This window comes from Girardinichthys multiradiatus, chromosome 17, assembly GCF_021462225.1.
Source record: "Girardinichthys multiradiatus isolate DD_20200921_A chromosome 17, DD_fGirMul_XY1, whole genome shotgun sequence".
NCBI lineage: Eukaryota > Metazoa > Chordata > Actinopteri > Cyprinodontiformes > Goodeidae > Girardinichthys > Girardinichthys multiradiatus.
In genome coordinates, this window is record NC_061809.1 from 720832 (window position 1) to 742313 (window position 21482).

The window sequence follows — 21482 nt, forward strand, 5'->3', positions numbered from 1 at the left end:
ATTTCAGACTGATAGATGCCAGTGACTTTGCTTCTCTACTGTTCTTACATTTCTTTAGCTTAGTCTACTTCATGTTGCCAGACAGGTTCTGTGATTTTCGAATTCTACTTTTTTAACCCAACTCAGGTCATCTTTGTCTACTATTACATTTTGTTTGATGATCTAAAACATTGTCTCATATAGGTGTGAATAAAGCAAAAACAGAAGAAATCTGTTTTTTAAGAAACAAAACACAAACATTTGTAAAGTTATGTAGCTAAATAGAGTGCAGAGAGCATTTTGATCAATGTGTCCATCATATTGCAGCTATTTCAACCAAAGAGGAGAATCTGGACAAGAACCAACTTGAGCTGCTCTATCACAATGAACAGTATGTGTGTATGCTCTATTTTCACATTGTACAACTGCTGCACTCTCTTTGCTTCTACGTTTTCCTCATTATTCCCTTTTCTTTTTTCACTTTCAACATTTTAACATGTGACGACTACAGTTCACACAGTATTTTGTACGTGAACCTACATTTGAATTTCTCCTGCATTGGACTACTCCTGATTCAACTTAGCAGTGGTTCTTCTAAGTTAAATCAGTTTATGCACCATTTTATGACAAATAATCTTAAACTCTTACATTGCAACGCTGTATAAACCATCTGAGATTGCTGGGTTTTATTTCATAGAGTCTCCTTACTTGATTTTACCTCTAAGGCTTTGCTATTTATGTTCAGTAGTGTAAGATTAATAGTCTGTGTTGCAGACAACAGGTATACAATTTGGATTGTCTTCCTATTAAAATTATTTGAGGTGTACCACAGGGTTAGACCCCTTTTGTTTCCAGTCAAATTTTCCATCTTAACTATATCCATTTTATTTTTTATGCCGATTTATGTTGCTGTTCCAAGGATACTTTCACCATGTTCTGGTGTGCGTTTGCTTAAAGCACTTTTAACAAGAGTTTTGATGATCATACCAATAAACTTTATAGTTTTTTCACAATTTCTTTGCAAAATAATTCCTGTAACTTTTGGGAAATCTTAATATTTCTATTGATATGTGTCATCTCTCTAAGTAACAAAGCCCTTGATATTTTTATTCACCTTGTCTTATTTTAATCACTCCAACTGTTTATTTTAATTAACCACCTTTTGTAGACAGGATACTAAAAAAACTAAAACCTTTATTCTAAAATGTCACTAGTCACCTATTAAATCTTAAATGACTTTTCTTAACTCATCTTATTTTAAATAGGATGAAACTTAATCCATTTTAAATGTAAATGTAAAAAATTTGAATCACAATCTGAATCTTCATATTTTTTGTTTTCCAAAATGTTATTGTCTTCTTCATAAAACTATTCTGTCAGTATTTAAATGCATATGAAATTTGACTGTACCATTTCATCTTTGCATTTTGTTTGTAAATTCCAACTGAGAATATCTGATTTCTGTTTTCCATTTACTGTTTTATGTTTCTCCTCTCAGGAATGAATGTACCAAACAGGAGCTCTGTGCATTCTCTGAGGTAAAATACAGTTTGTTCTCCTACCGTTGGTGAGGCGTATTGCATTGAAAAATGTTTCAAACCTCTTAAACTTTTGAAAAATTATCTTATATTTTAAGAACGAACCTCAAAGTATTTTGGGGGATCTTTTGGGAAAATAAAAATCTAATATTTAAATTAATAGCCCCGAAGTCAGTACTTTGTAGAATCACCATCCTCCCTTTAGGTTTGACCAGCTTCCCTGATCCTGCTAAAGAAAGGCATCTCCAAACCATGATCCTCCCACCAACCATGTATCAGGGTGAAAATGGTGTTTTTTATAGTCATGTATAATTCTCTTTGAGAAGTTTAACAACTAGGATATTGTTTTCTAACCTTAACCTGCTTTACCTCTGACCTGTCTGGTGTCATCTTGGTATAGAGGATGCAGTGTTTTCACTAAACCTTTAATACAATACACATGGATTTACACTATTTACTAATGAGGGGACTTCTGGAGACAGTTGGCTGACCTGGATTTTATTTAGGGATGTTAGAGTAAAGGTGGCTGAAAACAAATGCATTCCATGCCTCTATTTGAAAAAATATTGCAAACCATGCATTCTTTTCCTTCGCCTTCCCAATGATGTACTACTTTGTCGTTGTCTATGACATAAAGTCTGTCATTGTAATATGACAAAATGTAGAAAATGTGAAATAGTTCATGAATAAGAAATACAAATAAAAACAGATACATGTTGGTGAAGTCTCTCTTTCTCCTTGTGGTTTTCTTTCATCTTTAGGGACAGGTGGATGAGGTGAACACCTTTGGTCTTCAGCCTGTCCTGAACAAGACGTTTGTTAGACAAACCAATGGACAACTACCGCAGGTTGGCCGAAGTTTAGACTTTCTTAGCGGCTTCATACAAGTTACAATGACAAATTTAGTCAAAGCATTCGTCTGATTCCTCTTTAGGTTGCCATGGATATCCCAAATGTGAAGCGGGTGAAGGCCAGAAGAGACTCCCAGTATCCCACAAAGAGGGATCATATGATCTGTAAATGCCTGTCGCTTAGCATCACCTACGCAGCAACCATTGGAGGACTTATCACTATCACTGGCACGTCGACCAACCTCATCTTTGCTGAGCAGTTTAACACGTAGGTCCCTGTTCTGTTTACAGTTACTGCACAATTCATTGGAAATTTTAACCATAACTTGCACTTAAGCTGCAACAACTTGCCCAATTTCTATCTATCTATCTATCTATCTATCTATCTATCTATCTATCTATCTATCTATCTATCTATCTATCTATCTATCTATCTATCTATCTATCTATCTATCTATCTATCTATCTATCTATCTATCTATCTATCTATCTCTGTCCATCCGTCTGTCCGTACGTCCATCCGTCCGTATGTCAGGCCGAATAAAATGTCAAAAATAAGATGTCAAAAAAATGTCAAAGAGTTATATGACCATGCACTCTACCAAGGTTCCCAGGGCTTTTGGAAGCTACACAGTCCCACAGCATCACAGATCCACCTCTGTACAGATACTTTACTTAATTTTTATCTTTTGTTTCACAGCAAAACTTTATAGTCGAATCTTCCTCTCATCTGACCAAACAAAAAAAATTAGAAGCACTTGACCGTCTGTATGAATACCATAGTAATATTTTGGTTTACAAGTAGCTTATGATGACAAAAAACACCATTTGATTTTGAACACATGCACAGCTTGTCTTGGCGACCAAGTTACTGTAATTTAACACTGTGTGAAATCAGTATCCGGGGGCCTCGTAGGGTCTTAAATCAAACTAATCAGCCTGCACAGTACTAATAGAGCCGATTTTCTCCAGCCAGTGTTTTAAGCCTCACAGAATGGTCTCCTTCATGTCACAGCTCAGTGGGCAAAGGTCAGGTTTTTTATTCTCAGCGCACTTGGGTTTGTGTGTGTGTGGTAGAAGTAATCCTAACAGTATATTTCCAGGAACTGCAGTCTGCCCCAGGGGTGTGAAGGAAAAAAAAACCTTCAAAGCATGTCGAAATATAACCTTTTGGATCACTTCAGGTTAATGGGAATCTTTTAAAAAAGTTAATTCGTGCTAAAACGAGGACTGGTGTGGTTTGGATATCTAGAGTGAGCAGTTTCTCCAGGTAAAAGGCTGGACTTCTGTGATGTTAAAAACATTATAATCTGGTTAAATAAGTGCGTACAGACTTAAACTAAAACTTTGTTGAGCCATACATCTTGACTTGGTGATATTTGCCCACTCTTTGTCTTGCAAAAGTTGTCAAAATCTTTCAGATTGTGAGAATTTATTTTGTCCACTACCCTCTTCAGGTAACTCCACATATTTTTTTTGTCAGTTTCAGTTCTGAACTCTGGCAAGTCTCATGAAGTTGTTCCCATGTGACTTTTGATTTATGCTTGGACTCACTGTGATTCTAAAAAATAAAATCTGCCTTCATTTTCAGCTTTCTGATTACAAAGCATTTGGAAACTGCTCATAATTTCACCCGCCTTGACAAAAACCTGAGTTCCATTTAAAGAAAAGCAACCCCGGAGCATAATGCTGCCAGCACTATGTTGCACAATAGGCATGGTGTTATTTTGGGGATGTTCGGTGCTGTGCTTGTATTTGTCGTGTCGTGTCTTCTCTTGTTTTGTCTTCTTTGCTGCTGAAACTAGATGTGATTTCAAAAAGTTAAAAGCTGACTGAACATGTGTTGCATTTTCTAAGATTGGAGTTTTTAAGAGTATTTTTGTCCTGGCCATGTCTTGACTGAAAGTGAAGACGCTAGGAACATTCTCATTGTATAGCCACTTAACAGAACCCCATTTGTTCAAATCCCATTGAAGTATTTGTTTCAGTTAAATGCATCAAGTCATGCTGTGGTTGCCCCTATGGATTTTTACTTTGTGGCCTGAGGCAGTGACACGCTGACGCCACCTGTGTTACGTGTGTGGAGACTAAAAACAGATGGTGGACAGATTAGGCAATGGGAATGACAACAGGTGCCATTCAAAGCAAACACGAGGCGATGGCAGGGTTAGGGAATTATTATAGTGTGAAGGTTATTTTTGGATTCTGCTCTGATCTCCCATCTGTCTTTTTAATATGCTGCAAATTCAGTTTTTTAAAGTAACTCTCCATGTCTCTCTGTGTGAATCCTTCCTTTTACAGTCGATATCCAGATGCGAAGGTGATCAACTTTGGGACCTGGTTCATCTTCAGCTTCCCTATTGCCATCATCATGCTGGTCCTCACCTGGCTGTGGCTGCACTTCCTCTTCCTCGGCTGCAAGTGAGTGCACGTTTTTTTCATGGTCACATCCAGGTGTGTGATTAGTGTGGTTGTCCCCGCTTTAGCCCACATTCACATCTTATCATTATAGACTCATGATAATCCTTTGGTTTGTGTTTAGCTGGCACTGGTTAGTGCCCTGTTAGTCAATGCTCAAGTTGTTGCTGCCTCTGTCCTTAGTTTCAGGGAGACGTGCTCGCTGAGTAAGAAACGCAAAACCAGGAGAGAAATAATGTCAGAGCAAAGGATCCAGGAGGAATACGCAAAGCTGGGGCCTATTAGGTAACTGTCAAGACATCAGGGGTTTTGTTTCAGATTTAGGCTGGAAAACCTTTTCTACCCGTTCAACGTTTTTTCATTTTGTTTCTTCTGTATTTTTATTGGGATTCTATGTGATACATGAACTCAAAGTAGCTCATAGTAAAGTTAAAGGAGTTTATAGAACTCGAGCTCAGTCACATAGATAGGATAGATTAAGTCTTGCCACAGATTCTCCGTTAAATTTAGGCCTGTACCTTGACTAGGCCATTGTAACACACGAATATACTTTGATTTAAAATAAGTTTGTCCAAACTTTTTGTCATGTGGATCAAAAATTACAAATCATCAAAAATCAATTAGAAAATAGTTTTGTGAATAATTTTTACCTGCTCATCAATAAACTAAGAGTTCAATATTATTTACACAAATAAAGGGTCCTGTCGACAGCTGTGAATCTCTGCAGCTCCTCCAAAGTTAGCATTGGCCCCCTGGCTGCTTCTTTGATTAATGTTTTTCTCTCAGTTTTTGTGGGTGGACAAGTCTTGTTATAATTGCAATTGTGCCATACTCTGCTTTTAACTTCTCCTCAACTTTCTCCTTGACTTGTCTGCTGTGTTCCTTCATGATGCTGTTTGTTCACCAATGTTCTCTAAAAAAACCTCTGAGGCCTTGGCAGGAATCTGTTTACTAATTAGAGGTCTTCTGATGGCAGCTGGTTGCAGTGGATTTTATTTAGGAGCTTCAGACAAATGGGTCAGAATACAAATGTACCCCACCGCCACTACTCTGTGTTGTTCTTTCACATAAAATCCCTAAAAAAAATACATTCAGGTTTGTGGCTGTAAGGCAACAAAAATGAAAAAAGGGTTGTTAGAACTTGGCAGCTAGGCAGTTTACAACATGCTTGAGGTCACATCCATACACAACTGAAATATACAATATATAATAGTCATTAATGTGCTTTTGTGGTTGTGTCCCAGCTACCCTGAGGTGGTGACAGGTGTTTTCTTCATCCTGATGACTCTGCTGTGGTTCAGCAGAGAGCCTGGTTTTGTGCCCGGCTGGACGTCGCTCTTTGAGAAGTAATCATTTAAGATGTCGCAAGAGAATCGCAAACACTTTTCTGTGGTAGTAGTTTTTATTAGCACCATTGCAGAATTCAATGAACTTAGAGATTTTTTCTTTTGTGCCCAGGAAGGGCTACAGGACTGATGCAACTGTGTCTGTCCTCCTGGGCTTCCTGCTCTTCCTCATCCCTGCCAGGCGTCCCTTTTCATCATCCTCACCCAGCTGTAAAAACTCCGGTCAGTTCCTCATTTGGACACTGAGAGGTGTTATCTTGAACACATGAAACAATCTGCTGCCCTTAGAATATCTACTGTGATGATCAGACTATGACAGTATAGTTAATGGGCAAAATTAGTGAGAAGGTTACATGTTTCCAATTGCTCCACATTCTAGAAGCCCAATATTTAAGTTCCTTGATTTTGCAGGTTGATTTATGATCCATTGTCTGTTTTCTTAAAAGCTTTGCTGTCTTAAATTATAGTTACACTGTTTATCTTGGCAAATTAGATGCATTTCCTGAAACATTAACTCCTGTCATATCTATGACATGCTTATGAGGTACCTCAATTTTATTCAATAAATGTGTGTAAAATGGACAGTCTTCTACTGTGTTAGGATTACTTTTGCCGTGACGTCCGTCCTCAGAGATCCCCTCACCATCTAGGTCTGAAAGTTGTATGTTCCCTAAATGGTCCATAACTAAGTCTGGTGTTCAAATAATTACCAGCAGAAAATGATCATAAGATAGGCCGAAATGCTTTGCGTTAGACCCATTACAAGTATTTAGCATGTAGGTGAGTAAATCTTCACTCATGCAGACAGAGCTTCTGCATAACGCAGCACAAGATTAAGACATGTTATTGGGTTATTGCTACAACATTTGGAGAGCAATTGAAGGTTCTGTAGAAGTCACATTTATGTGTGGCACATATTGCATTTCAAAAGTGCCACATTATGACATTTGTAGACAAACAAAAAAAAAAAACGGATTCTGGAGTACCATATATTAGGCACGTAGTTAGACCTGGGCTTCTGGGGCGGAATCCCAGGATGTTTTCTGAATGGCCCCGGACTTCTTGATAGAAGAACTTTAGAAGTATTAAAAAGATGCAGACCACAAAATGGTATTGGACTTCACATTTTTATTTAAAAACAATCAGATTTTTTCAATTGTGTTCCATATAATCACGTCCCGCTTTACCTAACCTGACAATGAGTTAAAAGGAGAAGACAAAAAAAAATTATTTGCGCACTCGCGGCACCACGAATGCGCAACTACGCGCACAGGCAGAGACGGACTCCATTCTGGAGAAGTCCAGAACAGCAGTTTACTCCAGGTCGACCCGCCTCCTTCATTACCTGAAGAGTTACCCTGAGCGCCTCAAACAGGGTTCATTTCAGAGGAACCACGGAGCCAACCAGGAACAGGTGGACGCCTAGCGGTATAAACCAGACGAAGATAACGGTAAAACCTGAATGCTGAATCATGATGGGCTGATTGTAAGTTACAAATAATCACTGATTCACCCAGCAAGACATGAGGTGGAGGTTCACTCTGATGAGCATCTTCAGGGTCATGATGAGGGACTTTCACCTGAGCTCCAGATGAGGTTAAATGTGGCTGTGATAGAAAACAGCAGCAACCTTCTCTGTGAGCTTCTAGCCGGATTTGTATCATAATGTGAAAATATCTGGTCCTTTACTTCAGTCAAAATAAAAGCATTTAATCCTAACGTAGCTGAACACATTAAAAGGTCCTTCAGATCAACACATTGATCTCATGGCTGCAGCCAGTCTTATAGTCCAGTTCTACATGTAGACAGAAAAAAGTGTTGCTCAATAAACCAGGAAAATATCTCCTGGTTCCAGTAAGATGTAGAAGAAAGAGCAACAGTAACCCTCCCTCTTCTCTTTCATATCTTCTGTGCTGATTCTAAACATACAGCTCCTGGTTTAAATATGCAGGATAATTAAGAAATAAATCATAGCAATTAATCACAGATGGACCATTGATTAGTTAACTATTTTATTTTTATGAATTACACATGAAATATAATATAAACTAAACTAATTAAACAAGGATACAGTTTTACTGAAGGTGAGACATACATATCATATGTATATCGTTATTAATAATTTAGGATTTAGGAAAATCAACTTTATCCCACTTTCCTTTGTTGAAATATAAGTATAAAGACAATGGAGACTCAGGAGTGAAACACTTTGATGAAAATGTAAAGTTTAAAAAGGTAATTTATGTAGATGACAAAAGAAGCACATTTATCTGGTCCACAGTAAACATCTCTGAGTTTAAGAAAAACTTTTGTCAGCAAAAATTCAGATTAGGTATTTTTCTAAATACCTGAAAATGTGTCATTATTTACTTCAGCAAAATGGTTTTTCATGAGTCCTAAACTCTGTTTCTCCTTGTCCTTCATTCAGCTTCTAACAAATATAAAAATTATTGCAAACCTTTTTTGTTTGATTCACAATAATTTACATTCAGTCTAAAACCAGCCGAAACAGAGAACTGGTACAATATGTCCTATATTATTTTAATTTTAAATTACCTATAAATTGTCTTATTGAAATCTAAATATTTTGGATTTGGGCTAAAGTCCCCAATGTTTTGAGACCCTAAAAACGCCCCTGCCATATGTCTAGAAAGGTAATGCTGCCGCATCACTTACTTGAAGTTGCATATCTTTGTACGCTATTGAAATACAATGCGGTTGCAATAGTATGATGAACTATAGGTTATCCCAGGATTCACTACTAAAAAATAGACCTACATGTAAATAATGCTGTTTCACAAGTAAAAGTCAAATCAAATCAAAATCTGTGTTGGTATTTGAGCTACAATGTGGATTGTTTTAGATCTTTCTTCCTTATTTTTTATTAATTTTGCATTTATAAAAGTTTTGGGAAACAAGTTATTTATGCCTGCCTTGTTTTGTCTCAACTCTGTTTCTGTTCTTAATTATTTGATGTCTTTTACGTTAACGTTGTAGTTTTTCAGCATTTTTGTTAGACGTCCTGCTGATTGTATGGACACTAATCTTATTTTGAACAGAGAAACATGTCCAGTCTGAAAAAAAGTTCTCATCTATCAAAAGGTCTTTCTGTCTTTAGGACAGAAAGACCTTTTGTAGACCATTGTTGCAAATTTGTTCAGACTAACACACAGCCATGTTGGCGTATGTATACCACTAATGTTTATTGATGCATATTCAACAGATACCAAGTATTATTTTGGAAGCATGTTGCTGCTATCTAGTGGTTGGAACTATGCTAAATTATGCCTAATTCAACTCATTTTCATACTAAATACCAACATTTAGATCTATTGTACATGCTCAATTTAAATGAACCAGCTCTATTGATTTTGAATGCGTTTGACACCAATAACATGAATAGTTTTTTTATATAATTGTACATAAATTCTTGCAGATTAAGCTAAAATTTACAAGAATTTCCTAAAGAATCTAGAGTGCTGGCCTGGTGCTGGTGGTGTAGGGGTTACGCGCGTGACAATGTGCAGAGGCTATAGTCCTCAATGCAGCTGTCCTGGGTTCAGGTTGCAGACCTTTGCTGAATGTATCCCCCTCTCTTTGCCCTCTTTCCTGCTACCTACAGTTGAAAAATGAAAAATAAAGACCTCTAGTACCGCAAAAAGGAATATAAAGCCCTTAGTCACAAGTATTATGTCCAAAAATACTTACTAATTGCTCTATATTATGTTGTTTTTCATGGTTTTGTACCCTCAGATGACAATTCAGAGTCTGATCCACTTGCCCCCATGATCACTTGGAAAGATTTCCAGAGACTAATGCCATGGGAGATCGTAATCCTGGTAGGAGGAGGATATGCACTTGCGGCTGGGTGCAAGGTAAAATACATATATCCATATATGTTGCAGTGCTGCAAAGGCTAATTCTTTCCATAAAAATCATGTAATACAGACAGTTAGGCTGGTGTTTATTATTATAATTTTTTTTATTAATTTCCAATAAATCGTATTTGTAGGTGTCAGGCTTGTCAGTGTGGATTGGCAGACAGTTGGAGCCCATGAGTGGTCTACCTCCCTGGGCAGTCACCCTTCTGGCCTGCCTCCTGGTGTCAGCGGTCACAGAGTTTGCCTCGAACCCAGCAACTCTTACAGTCTTCCTACCTATCCTGTCAGCACTGGTATGGCTCGCTCTCCTTCACATGCCAGTAAAATCTTGCATTAGGTCATTGACTTCGCAGCAATCCCTCATCATGAGCAAACATGTGGCGATAGTGAATGGGATCCACTCCCTCAAGGCTTGAAGAAGTAAACTAGGGTCAGAATGAGCAGTCATTTGCTGCGACCAGCCTGGAAGTTAGCAGAATAGAGAGGAGATTCAGAAACAACACGAAAGCATTGAGATAGGGCAATGTTTTCTGAGAACCCCCGCCAACCAAAATCAAACATAGTCAATGGCAGCAATAGATCCGTCAATTGCTGTGTCCAGGGAAGAGACACTGCTAAACACTGAAGGACCCACGAGTACTTTCTGTCAGGTGCGAAGGTGTTGTAGTGGTAGCCTGCATGACCCATTTAAGGAGGCCTTAGTCCTCTATCAAAAGCTTTATTTAGAAAAGAAACATAGCTAAACATAGAACTACTGGGCTAGGAGTACTTTCAATAGAAAGACAATGAGTGTATACAAAGTTAATCTCAGTAATATCTCTTTCAACATCGTCATCCGGCTCGTAGAGAAAGCTAAACACAGAAGCACTGACCCAGGAGTACTTTCAACAGTAAAGGAAAAAAAAAAGAGTCCTCATAGGTAATGGCAGCAGTAACTCAACTGATGGCTTTAATTAGAACAGAGACACAGTTAAACTAACAAGACCTGAGCTAGGTGTACTCCAAGGGAAGAAAAAAATAAAACAGAACAATAATTTATGCATTATGTTCATGTTTTTTAAACGAAAGGGTAACACTCTTTAAAATTTATGGCTGCACTAGTGAATATTCAGTAAAACCGGAGCACTATACCTCTAAATTAAAAAAAATGCCATCATTACTGAGACCTTGTTTCCCATGTATGAAAAACTAATCATATCTTTCTCATAGGAAAGATTTGCCCTTTAGAACTCTAATACCTTCTGTGTTGTGAATTTGATTTGAAATACCACAGCAGTTTCCTCTCCTGTTCATTCATTTTAGCCCTGTTCTTTTTCATTCTTTTTCATCATTATGTTGTAACTCAATCTTGGTCTTGCTGCCTTTAATTTAATCTCCCACCTGTAACTGCTTTCCCTGCTTGATTTTGATGTTCCATGACTATCCATATTGTTCTGCTTCACCCATGATCCAGTCAGAGACCCTGCTCATCAACCCCCTCCACACTCTGATCCCGTCCACCATGTGCGTGTCATTTGGGGTCATGCTTCCAGTGGGGAACCCCCCCAACGCCATTGTCTTCAGTTACGGCCACGTGCAGATTAGCGACATGGTGAGTCTCTCTCTCTCTCTCTCACACACACACACACACACTCTATGTGCACCTGCAGCATCAAAAGACTTTAAGCATTACTTTTTTTATTCAGTCTTTTAAGATCAGTTTATGTGTTGAGTTTTAGATCTTTTTATCTTCCTCTCCAGGTCAAAGCAGGTTTTGGAGTGAACCTGATCGGTGTGGCGGTGGTTATGTTAGCCATCACCACCTGGGGGGTCCCACTCTTCAACCTGACTGAGTTTCCCTCCTGGGCAGTGGCTAGGAACGTCACCGGAGGCTTATAACCAACACTGGGCTCGGGTCCGAACCAACAGAAAGCCAGGTGATAAACTCAGAGACAGAAAGAAAGAGTTTCTGTGATGAAGACAACAAGAACATGACAGGGTCAAGAGGATTGCCTTCCCCAGAATGAGACTGAAAAAAAGAAACTGGCCTTACAGAAAGGAAGGTGGAAAACCTGTTAGCAGCTGCTTAGATAGAATATTAACTTCAGATTCTGGTGACCATATACTGGCATTGCATATAAAGAAAGTCACTCTGGGGAAAAAACTGAACTTCTACAATGAATTAACTTTACCTCTGTTGCTACAATTACACTGATTCCACTTTGAATCAATCAATAAAAATCAGAAGCCTAATTGTATTGATATTGCTAATATATAACAGACATTTTTGTTTTTTACAAATCCACTCTAAATAAACTATGCAAATGCTTTAATGTATTCTTTGTACTCTTGTAGTAACCGGTTCAGTAGAAATAAGCTATTTAGTCACGGTTTAGAAACCTTTTTTACATATATGCTTTACCAAATTGCACAAGCAAGCATAGCACACTGGTCATTTTTAAATTTGACTTATGTTTATTCATCCAATGTTAATAGAAATGCTTTAAAAAAAAAGATAGGAATATAAAAGAGATTTTTACTACAGCAATGGATGTACTGTACAAATACATTCACTGACTAAAACAGTTTACCCTAAAGATACCAACCCAGAAAAATGGGATTAATACCGTGATGGGTATGTAACTAATTGGATTTTTAACACACTGGTACATAAAGAACGGCGAGCAGGAGAGAACATAAGTGATGCCATGAAAAGCTGAGCAAGGTGTTACAGGGAGCTGCTAAAGCCTCCAACAGTAGGTCAAAACTGATAAAAATGCCTTTTAGTGGGTTTGCATGGCATCAGCTGTGTCTGGTGTAGAGATGTAACAATGGGTTTGCAGGAAGTTCTGTCTCTGCTGTTTTGACAGTTTTAACAAAGTTGACACTCTTTAAACTCCTTTAGACAGTCCTGCTGTATAAACAGAACCTCGGCTACAATGCAGATACTCAGAGATATCCGAGAAGTTAGCAACAAGTTAAACGGACTAGAGGAACACTGACGATCGCAAACATCCAGCTCAGAATGACCTTACGAAGCAATGGCCGCTACGTTCCTGAAGAATGACGCTTACTGCATGAAGTCAAAACCAATAAAATCTACCTGAAGCATTTAGCATTTGGTGCTCTATTTTACTGAGTGTCAAAGATGGACAATCCAAAAACCTGGAGGTTTTATTATTGAAGTTTACCGTCAGAAATGTTAGAATTGCTTCATTCCTACCTAGTCAACTCACTGTTTTGACTGTTGAAGGGTTTGTAGCACCACCACTCCACTTGTGATGCTACCATTTATCCCCTCTATTGTAGACATACTATCCCCCTGCCAATCGGATCATTTCCATACTTATCACTTGTCTGCGCCTGGACCAAATTATGTCCAATTCCTTCTAAATGCTCAACTTGGATGTCAACTGTTTTTGCCAGTGAGTGTAGTCAACCTACTGTATTTATAACCAAATCTTTTTCATGTTCTATGTTTGTATACACAGATCTAATTCACTACACAAATTAAGGCTTCCAATCATGTGACCAATCAAAGGTTGTAAAGCTGATTTAGAGCTCTGCCTTGCAGCAAATACTTTAATTCATGTCGCCTGTTTTACCCAGAACATCTCTAAATGTCTTTTCTGTACCAAGCCTGTTAAAATGTTGGCTACCTGTTTTTAAACCGGTTTTCAAACCTTTTAAGCTCATTGGTGCCTTGCTGCGATGCCGCCACAGTTGGAGGACCTCAAATACTTTCTTAAATCATGCACACTGTAATTGTTTACTTTGCTTACAATGACAAGAATGTAAAGTATTTACAGTAGTTATGTATTCTTTGCCAAAATGATCTTGGAACTATGCAACTTCAGATTTGTGTCTCGTAATGTCAGATGATCTCAAAATCCATAACATATTAGAGGGAGAAATATTCAGTTTTTAGAATAACTAGGTTTATAAGGTGTAGGAAGTATATGACTCTGGTTTGTGAAAATGTGAGAAGCACCAGAGTCCACTCAAGCTCTGGTTGACTGAAAACTACTTCAGAAAGAAACTGGAGGAGTGAACACGGGACTGTATTGTGCAATAGTTTGTTTAATCAATCATCAAATCACAATAGCTCTCTTATGGTGGCAAAGTCAAAAGGTTTGAACAAAACCCTCATTGTACTGAGCACAAATGCAAAAGATGTACTTTATATTTTTACAGAACTTTGACATGTAATTTGTGACTGTTTTGTACTACTGCAATAAAGGTTGAGGCCATAGTGAAGTCAAAAAATGTTATCTACAATTTTCTTTGTGGTTTATAGATTTCTACAGGGTTCCTACACATTTTTCCAGGTACTTTTCTAATCTCCATATTCCAAAATTCAAAATAAATGTTGAGTTAGCTATACAGTTAAATTCTTCAAGTTCATTTAACAACGTGATCTTTCCAAAGATCTGGCTACGGAAACTTTGACGGATAGGTGTAACGACTGGAGCATGGATGTCAGAACAGGTGGATTGATGGACAGATTAGCGGATAATTGACAGAGAGGCATTGACCGGTGGATGGATAGACTGACAGTTGGATTAACGGGACAAATGGGTGGATTAATGTATGAGTAGTAGGACAAACTGATGGGAAGATGGGTAGTTTGGTGTATGAATGGCAGAATGGCTGGATGGACAGCTTGACTGACCAGACACTGGGATGGATTTACAGACAGATGGACAGACGAATGAACGGACAGATGGACAGACGAATGAACGGACAGATGGACAGACGAATGAACGGACAGATGGACAGACGAATGAACGGACAGATGGACAGACGAATGAACGGACAGATGGACAGACGAATGAACGGACAGATGGACAGACGAATGAACGGACAGATGGACAGACGAATGAACGGACAGATGGACAGACGAATGAACGGACAGATGGACAGACGAATGAACGGACAGATGGACAGACGAATGAACGGACAGATGGACTCACATACATTTATCATTTTGACAAGAGCAGGAACTGAAGTCTACAAGTACAAATATTTTTCCAGCTTCTTTATTACAATGCCGTCTCAGACCTGGAAAGAATTTAAATCAAACTCCGGACTTCTCCAGATTGTGTAGGAACCCTGTTTCTGGGGAAGGTTCCATCTTTCTGGTGTTGTAACAATGACCTTTGACCCCTTTGTAAATGAACAGTGATTTGTAATATAAACACAATGTGTTTTTGACTGCTTGGAATGACCTGTAAGATTCTTCAATCACCTGTTTTATCCTGAAAGGTATTCATATTCATCTAATATACAAGCTAGAGTTAGAAAAAAAACCAACATACAAATACAACAATAAAAGCCATTAAAATCACTTGGTTGATTTGATTTATTTCAGTAGAGACTGTTTGTGTATTTTCAGACTGGCCATAATGAAGAGTCTTGACTTGTCTGCAACAAAAACACTTGATCAGGTACTAAAAGTACTGGTTATACAGACTAGTATTGTCTGGGTTACTTCTTGGTGCATTCCATTGATATTAACATTAGGACCAGTTTGTAAAGAAAACATGAAAATCCAAAAATATTTGAATATTTCCTGGGAAGTAGGTCAAAGGATTTTTGCCAAGGCTTGTTGTATAACTATAAGGATTCAAAATAATATTTCTCCTAACAAATAAATAATGATAAAGGTGAGAAAGAGATATTCTATTCACAATAAAAAAAACTCCAGCCAGTGGTTTTTGGGTATGCCTACAGTTTTCCTGTTTTGTAGTAGTTAGGAGTTTACTCGTGGGCCTTCAGCAGGTGTGAACCCTTCTGTCTGCATCTTCTCTTTGTACTTCAGGAAGTCTCTCCTCTTGGTGAAATATTTCACCTGCCGGTAAAGAGGAGAAAATCAAACAGATGAAGAAAAACCTAAATCTTCTATGCTTCATACCTAAATATCCAGGGAAAATAGGAAGTAGTTCTGTGTGTTTGAGCGATCACAAACACTTTGGTGTATCTAGTATCAAACTTTATGGAAGTGCACTTTGAATCTTTTGCTCTTCCAGCTTGCGAGTAGAATCCTGCACATCGATAGGATCACTGATTTTTGATCCAGCTTGTTCTGAGTGGCTCTATCTTGCCATTCGAAGATAAAAGATTTACACAAACATACATTAGTGAAGTTTGGTTTGGAATCTGATGTTTTTAATTACAGAAATTATGTAAATCTCTGCTTCCAAATCATCTTATTTTTAATTCATCACAATGAAACACAGCTACTTCCAACAGATGGGCGCCAAATTTAAATTTAGCAAATCTGCCAGTAGGGTATTTTGAGAAGAGTTTCATCTTTCATCCAATGAGCAGAGTTACTGGTACAGGATGAACTAGAGAAAGACTTCGAATGATCAGCCTGGATTCTGCCTGTACGGAGAATCCAGCCCCCATTACCTGTCTGCTGCTGCACACTGCTGGTCAGCTGGCTCAAAGAAAGCTCCTTCCTTGGAAGCAATAAATGCTTAATGGCTCTTTTACATCACTGTTAAGGAAGTTTGGCTGACTCCTATTTCCAGAAGGATTTTAATTCATCCCCAAGGGAAGGCTTTTTTCACCATAAGGGCCCAGTTTAAAGCCACACCACAAGTGTCCAACCAGATTTGGGTTTGAACTTTGACTAGGCTACTCTAAAACCTTTATTTTGTTTTGTTTGAGCCATTCAGAGGTAGGCTTACTGAAGTACTTTCAGATCATTATCCTGGTGCATAACCCGAGTTTGTTTGAGGATAAGATGACAAAGCATTGGCTGGAAATTTTCTGTTAGAAGACAGATGTCATGGTTTCAATAATTACAGCAAATTGTTCAGGTCCTGAAGCAGCAGAGCAACCCTTGACCATCACACTAAAACCACTATGTTTAACTGTTGCTATGATGTTGTGTTTTTCTTTTTAAATGCTTGTGCGTTTTACACCAAATCTAAAAAGAGACACATCATCCAAATATTTCCACTTTGTCTCATCAGTCCACAGGAAGTCCACAAAGGTTCTGGAAATCATCAAGATGTGTTTTGGCATTTGTAAAATGAACCTTTGAACTCTTTTTTGGGTGACCCTGAACTCAACTGACCAAAACATGTGGTTAATTCAACAGATCAGTTTGGTTATACTTTTTCCCTTAAAAATAAAATAATCATTTTAAAATGACTTTTTGAATTTACTGGCATCAAAATTGGTTTGATGATCTAAAGCATTCAGGCGTCACAAAAAAGCTTCTTTTTTTTTTATTATTTCAGCTTATTTCTCAGCATTTTATCTGACAATGGTCTAGTTATTGACCTATATCTTACCTAACTGAGATGAGAGACAGATGTGTAAATTAGTTTGGTTTTTTTTCTTGAGTAATTTGATGTTTTCAACAGATTTTCCAAGCATCTCTGCCTTGACAAAAACAGCAGATTATTAAAGAGGGGGTAATTTACCCACTGAGCTGGACATTTTGCCTCAAAATCACTCTGGAACTTCTGACAGGATTGAATCTTATCATTGTTGTCATCCAAACAACGCCAGAGCTGATCTCTGGCGTCCCAGCAGGCCTTCCTCTCCGCAGAAGTTGGAGCTGTCATCCCTGGTTACCTGTGGGAGAGATTTGGAAAAAGAAAAGCTTCCGTTTAAACAAATACTTTTGAAACAGCTGCTAATTGGTGGATAAATTGTTGAACAGCACCGTGAATAATCATTTCATTTCCTCTCACAATTTTAAACAAATGTTTAAACTACTTCCTGAGGAATTAAACGTAGAATATGTCTAGTTACTTTAAATAAAAGCAAAGCGATAACAGAGTAAACTATCAGCTGCACTAATGTTACTTACCGACTAAAACAGTAATAATAATGTGTCTAAAAACAAACAGACGACTCCGTGGTTCCGACCACTTCTTCTCTTCCTCCTTCTCACTCCATAAAAACCGAAATAAATGTAGCTTCGCTTCAAAAACAATGCTTTCTGTACTTTGGTAACCAAACGTAGTGGGTGGGCGACGTGAAGGACAAGCGCGACAACTGCAGCACCTCCTTGTCGCGCGGTTATGACGTCTAGGTGTGATACGGGGTCGGACCAGATGATGGCGCAGTTGTAAAAGAAATTGAAACACCGCTCCAGAGAGGCGACGCTGAACATTAAAAAAAAATAAAACCACAAACTTGATTCAAATGGGAAACACTTACTTTTAACATAGTTTCACAATATGGACCGCTTTATTACCGTAACATACATTGAAATATTTTCTTTTTCTTTATTATTCGAGCCATTGCACTTATTCAACATTATTTTCCTCCATGTATGCAAGAAAAAAAAAACTTTCCCTTAATTTAATTTAATTTATTTTATACATTTATATCCTCTGCCAAGGAGGTCAAGTTTTTGTTAGCTTTGTTTGTCTGTCTGTAAAATATCTCAAAATGCTATTAACCGATTTAGATGATATTTTTCTACAAGGTACGTATTTGGACAAGGAACAGATGATTGGATTTTTCACCCTGTCAGCACCTGACATACACTGGCCAGAATTATCCAGAGTACCTACAGCTCATCAGTATGGAGGAATGCTGACATGACCCAATTGACTTGGCGGAGGTCTGCGCTCTAAGACTGCTTTTCTAGATGTCAAAATATCTTGATTGAGAACAACGTGGAACCAAAGTTAAATTCCTGGTTTCTGTGCACAAACTTGGCCAAAAAAGAAGATTTATATATGGGAAGCATCAAAAATATACCTCTTGTCAGATGAGACAAAATAATTTTTAGCCTACATGGAAAGGGATGAGCATGATAAGGGTAAGAATAAAGAAGAAGAGGTGAACAAAATATGCATAACAAGGGAGAAGTGGAAATTGGGAATTAGGGATGTAGGGATGTTTATGGAACAGGGATAGGAGAAATGAAGAGTACAGGGATGAGGGATAAAGAAGTTGGGATGATTGATGAAGGCATAGGAAAGAGAGATGAGAAGGGGGAGTTAAGTAGAGATAAGGGTTGAGAGGGACAAAGAAGATATGAAACAAGGAAAAAGGAAGTAGGGTGAGTGACGAAGGCGTTGCGAAGAAAGAAGAGAGGAGAGAATCGAGTAAGAATGAGAGATGAATAGATGAATGGTTGAACAAGTGATCTGGGTATAAATAGACTGTTATGTGTTGTTGAGGCATTCACATGTTTTCTAATTTGATGGAAAAAGAAATTAAAGTTAACCTTTACAGTTAAGAATCAGACTTTATAAGGTTATATTACAAAAATACTACTAATAAAGCAAAAATTATTTCCACTTGTTCTATTCTGCAGTATGAAAAAATTAAACCACAGGAATCAAACTGCAAGAACATATTTTCACACAGGTAGTAACAATGTGAACGAAGAGCAAAGTTTTCATTAGTAAATCTATATGCACAACAAGAGTGTGTGAAGGCAGAGTGAAAATGTGTATGCTGATTAACTCCTTTGGTCCCTCCCTCGGCTGCAGTGATTCAGAGTAGCCTTACTGGTTGCCATGGAGCCCAGCAGCAATCCATTTATGTCTGTGGGTTTGGATTCTCGGAAGGGAATGAAAAAACATATGCACCCTAAAGCAGGGATGAGGCACTCACCCACTTCTTGGGAGGGTAAGAGTTTGTGGCCTCATTAACAGGTCTGGGTACGCATGTTTAAAGATTTCACAGAGTTTCTCTGGCTTCCTCAGGATCAGACCTCATCTTCTATGTATGCTCGCTCTGTCTTCTGACCTCACTTCAAATTTGTTGAATACACATACAGAAATTTAAGACCAAATATTTTTTTTATGTGATGATTTCATTCTTGTGAAATCATGAATTAACTAACCACATTTTTGGTTCAGTTTCACTAGTGGCACCAGGCATGATCACTGTCTGTAGATGATCAACTTCGGCATCATGAGCCTGCTGCAGTATGTAGCAGAGATTTTACTCTGCAACAGTAACCGTAATGCCCATCCAACCCCGTCCTCTTCACACACCCACCCCAGTGAACCTATATTGCCTAAATCAAAAACAGCCATCAAAGTTGTAAATAAGAAGAGACTCATAGCTAATCCCTGATGTACTCCCATCACTGCCTTGAGCTTTTGTGTCGATCCCACCACACACCTCTCAATTGTCTCACTGTCCTTGTACATGTCCTGTATCACACCCATATCACTGCTCTGTCACACAATGTCCATATATAACCGCAGTAGAACTGGTTTTGTATATTTAAAACAAATCTTTTATTTGATATTTCATATATGTGTATTATAGGTTAAAGATTAACAAACAAAAAATGGAGGGCTAATAAAAAGTTTCTAAATCAGATTTTCTTAAAGGGAAGGTGTGACTGTAAAGGGTTGTAATGCAGCTCTCGGTAAAGAGTGCTTTGAACCCTGAAACAAAACCGACAAATTAGTTTTTTTATTTCAGGTAAATTTAAACTTTATTTGTAATCTTTTGTTTCCATCCCAGCACCTGTGCTGGTTCCGCTGGGACTGGAGCTGTTTTGATGGCCTGGGGTCTCTGACGGCAAAAAGGGAGGACCAGTAGGGGACTCCCCCCCCCCGTTTTTCCTTGTTTTAGTGGCTGCCTAATAAGATCAGGGTGTCTGTGCTCCAGCTTATATTCCTCAGAGGGGCCCCTTACAAGGTCACCCTACGGTTGAGACCCACATTTAGCGACCAGTTCCCGAGTATTTGTAATCAGTGTGATCTTGAGAAGTCAAAGAGACATATCATTGTAACTATAGATCCAACACACATTTACCGATATGAATTTATGTGTGTGCATGTGTTCTTGTTTATGTAGTCTATTTTGTCTCTACCAGTCTTGCACATTTAGAGCATGAACGCTTTTGTCACGATCCACAGCTGTTGGTTTTTTGTTTCTTTTTGTGTCTGTGTTTTGATCCTTTCCTTGTTGTTTATTATGTTCTTAAGGCCTTGTCTTATTCAGTTCATTTCCCTGTGCTCATTATTGTTAAGAAGGTGTTGCCTTATTAGTTCATTCTTTTGTTTTTAGTTTCTTACTTTATTCTTGTGTTGTTTTTACATTTGGGTTTATTTCTCTTGATCACTTTTCCAATACAAATGTGTACAAAACCTTGTCAATATTCTGCTAATGTAGAAATAAAAAGAATTTGCAATTGCAGTGTTTCCATTAACTAAGAAATGCTATTAAAATTACAAGTGAATTTTGTTCACGCAAGAACATCATCCTCCTACTACTTCCTGGTGTCTTCTTCGTATCTTCGCCAGTAGTAACATCCCGTTGATCATGTGACTCATGTGATGCGAAAAAAAAGAAGAATTTCACACATCAATTTCGATACGGCCAAAAAACCTCATGCTTTCAAAGAGTTCAGGCTTTGATTGGATGGAGGGATTCTGTGAATATTTTCAGGTCCTGCCACAGATTGTCAATTAGAGAAAGGTCTGGGCATTTAGCCATTCTAACACATTGATATGATTTGATCTAAACAATTTTAACTCTGATTGT

General features: G+C 38.1%; 2 protein-coding genes across 3 annotated transcripts in view; one reads left to right on the forward strand and one right to left on the reverse strand.

Annotated features, from left to right (window-relative positions):
- Positions 1 to 14250, forward strand: part of slc13a4 (solute carrier family 13 member 4) — a 35133-nt gene extending 20883 nt beyond the window's left edge. For both annotated transcript variants that reach the window (XM_047389922.1, XM_047389923.1), the window contains exons 5-16: positions 307 to 370; positions 1478 to 1517; positions 2279 to 2365; positions 2452 to 2636; positions 4670 to 4789; positions 4970 to 5071; positions 6031 to 6132; positions 6245 to 6354; positions 9886 to 10007; positions 10145 to 10306; positions 11467 to 11604; positions 11754 to 14250. In XM_047389922.1, the coding sequence (XP_047245878.1) occupies positions 307 to 370; positions 1478 to 1517; positions 2279 to 2365; positions 2452 to 2636; positions 4670 to 4789; positions 4970 to 5071; positions 6031 to 6132; positions 6245 to 6354; positions 9886 to 10007; positions 10145 to 10306; positions 11467 to 11604; positions 11754 to 11891 (1370 nt within the window). In that variant the 3' untranslated portion in view covers positions 11892 to 14250. The remainder of the gene's footprint in view (positions 1 to 306; positions 371 to 1477; positions 1518 to 2278; positions 2366 to 2451; positions 2637 to 4669; positions 4790 to 4969; positions 5072 to 6030; positions 6133 to 6244; positions 6355 to 9885; positions 10008 to 10144; positions 10307 to 11466; positions 11605 to 11753) is intronic.
- A 765-nt stretch (positions 14251 to 15015) lies between these two features.
- Positions 15016 to 18028, reverse strand: LOC124883064 (cytochrome c oxidase assembly factor 6 homolog). The gene is made up of 3 exons (XM_047389938.1): positions 17824 to 18028; positions 17432 to 17585; positions 15016 to 15843 (listed from the first exon to the last, which is right to left on the reverse strand). The coding sequence occupies exons 2-3, from the start codon at positions 17573 to 17575 to the stop codon at positions 15745 to 15747; spliced, it is 243 nt and encodes an 80-aa protein (XP_047245894.1). The 5' UTR covers positions 17576 to 17585; positions 17824 to 18028; the 3' UTR covers positions 15016 to 15744.
- Between the last annotated feature and the right edge of the window lie 3454 nt (positions 18029 to 21482).

Coding starts and splice junctions, on each gene's coding strand:
- LOC124883064 (XM_047389938.1), bottom strand. CDS start 17,575: ATGACAGCTCCAACTTCTGCGGAGAGGAAGGCCTGCTGGGACGCCAGA. Junction 15,844..17,431: donor CAAAATGTCCAGCTCAGTGG/GTAAATTACCCC, acceptor CTTTACCGGCAG/GTGAAATATTTCACCAAGAG.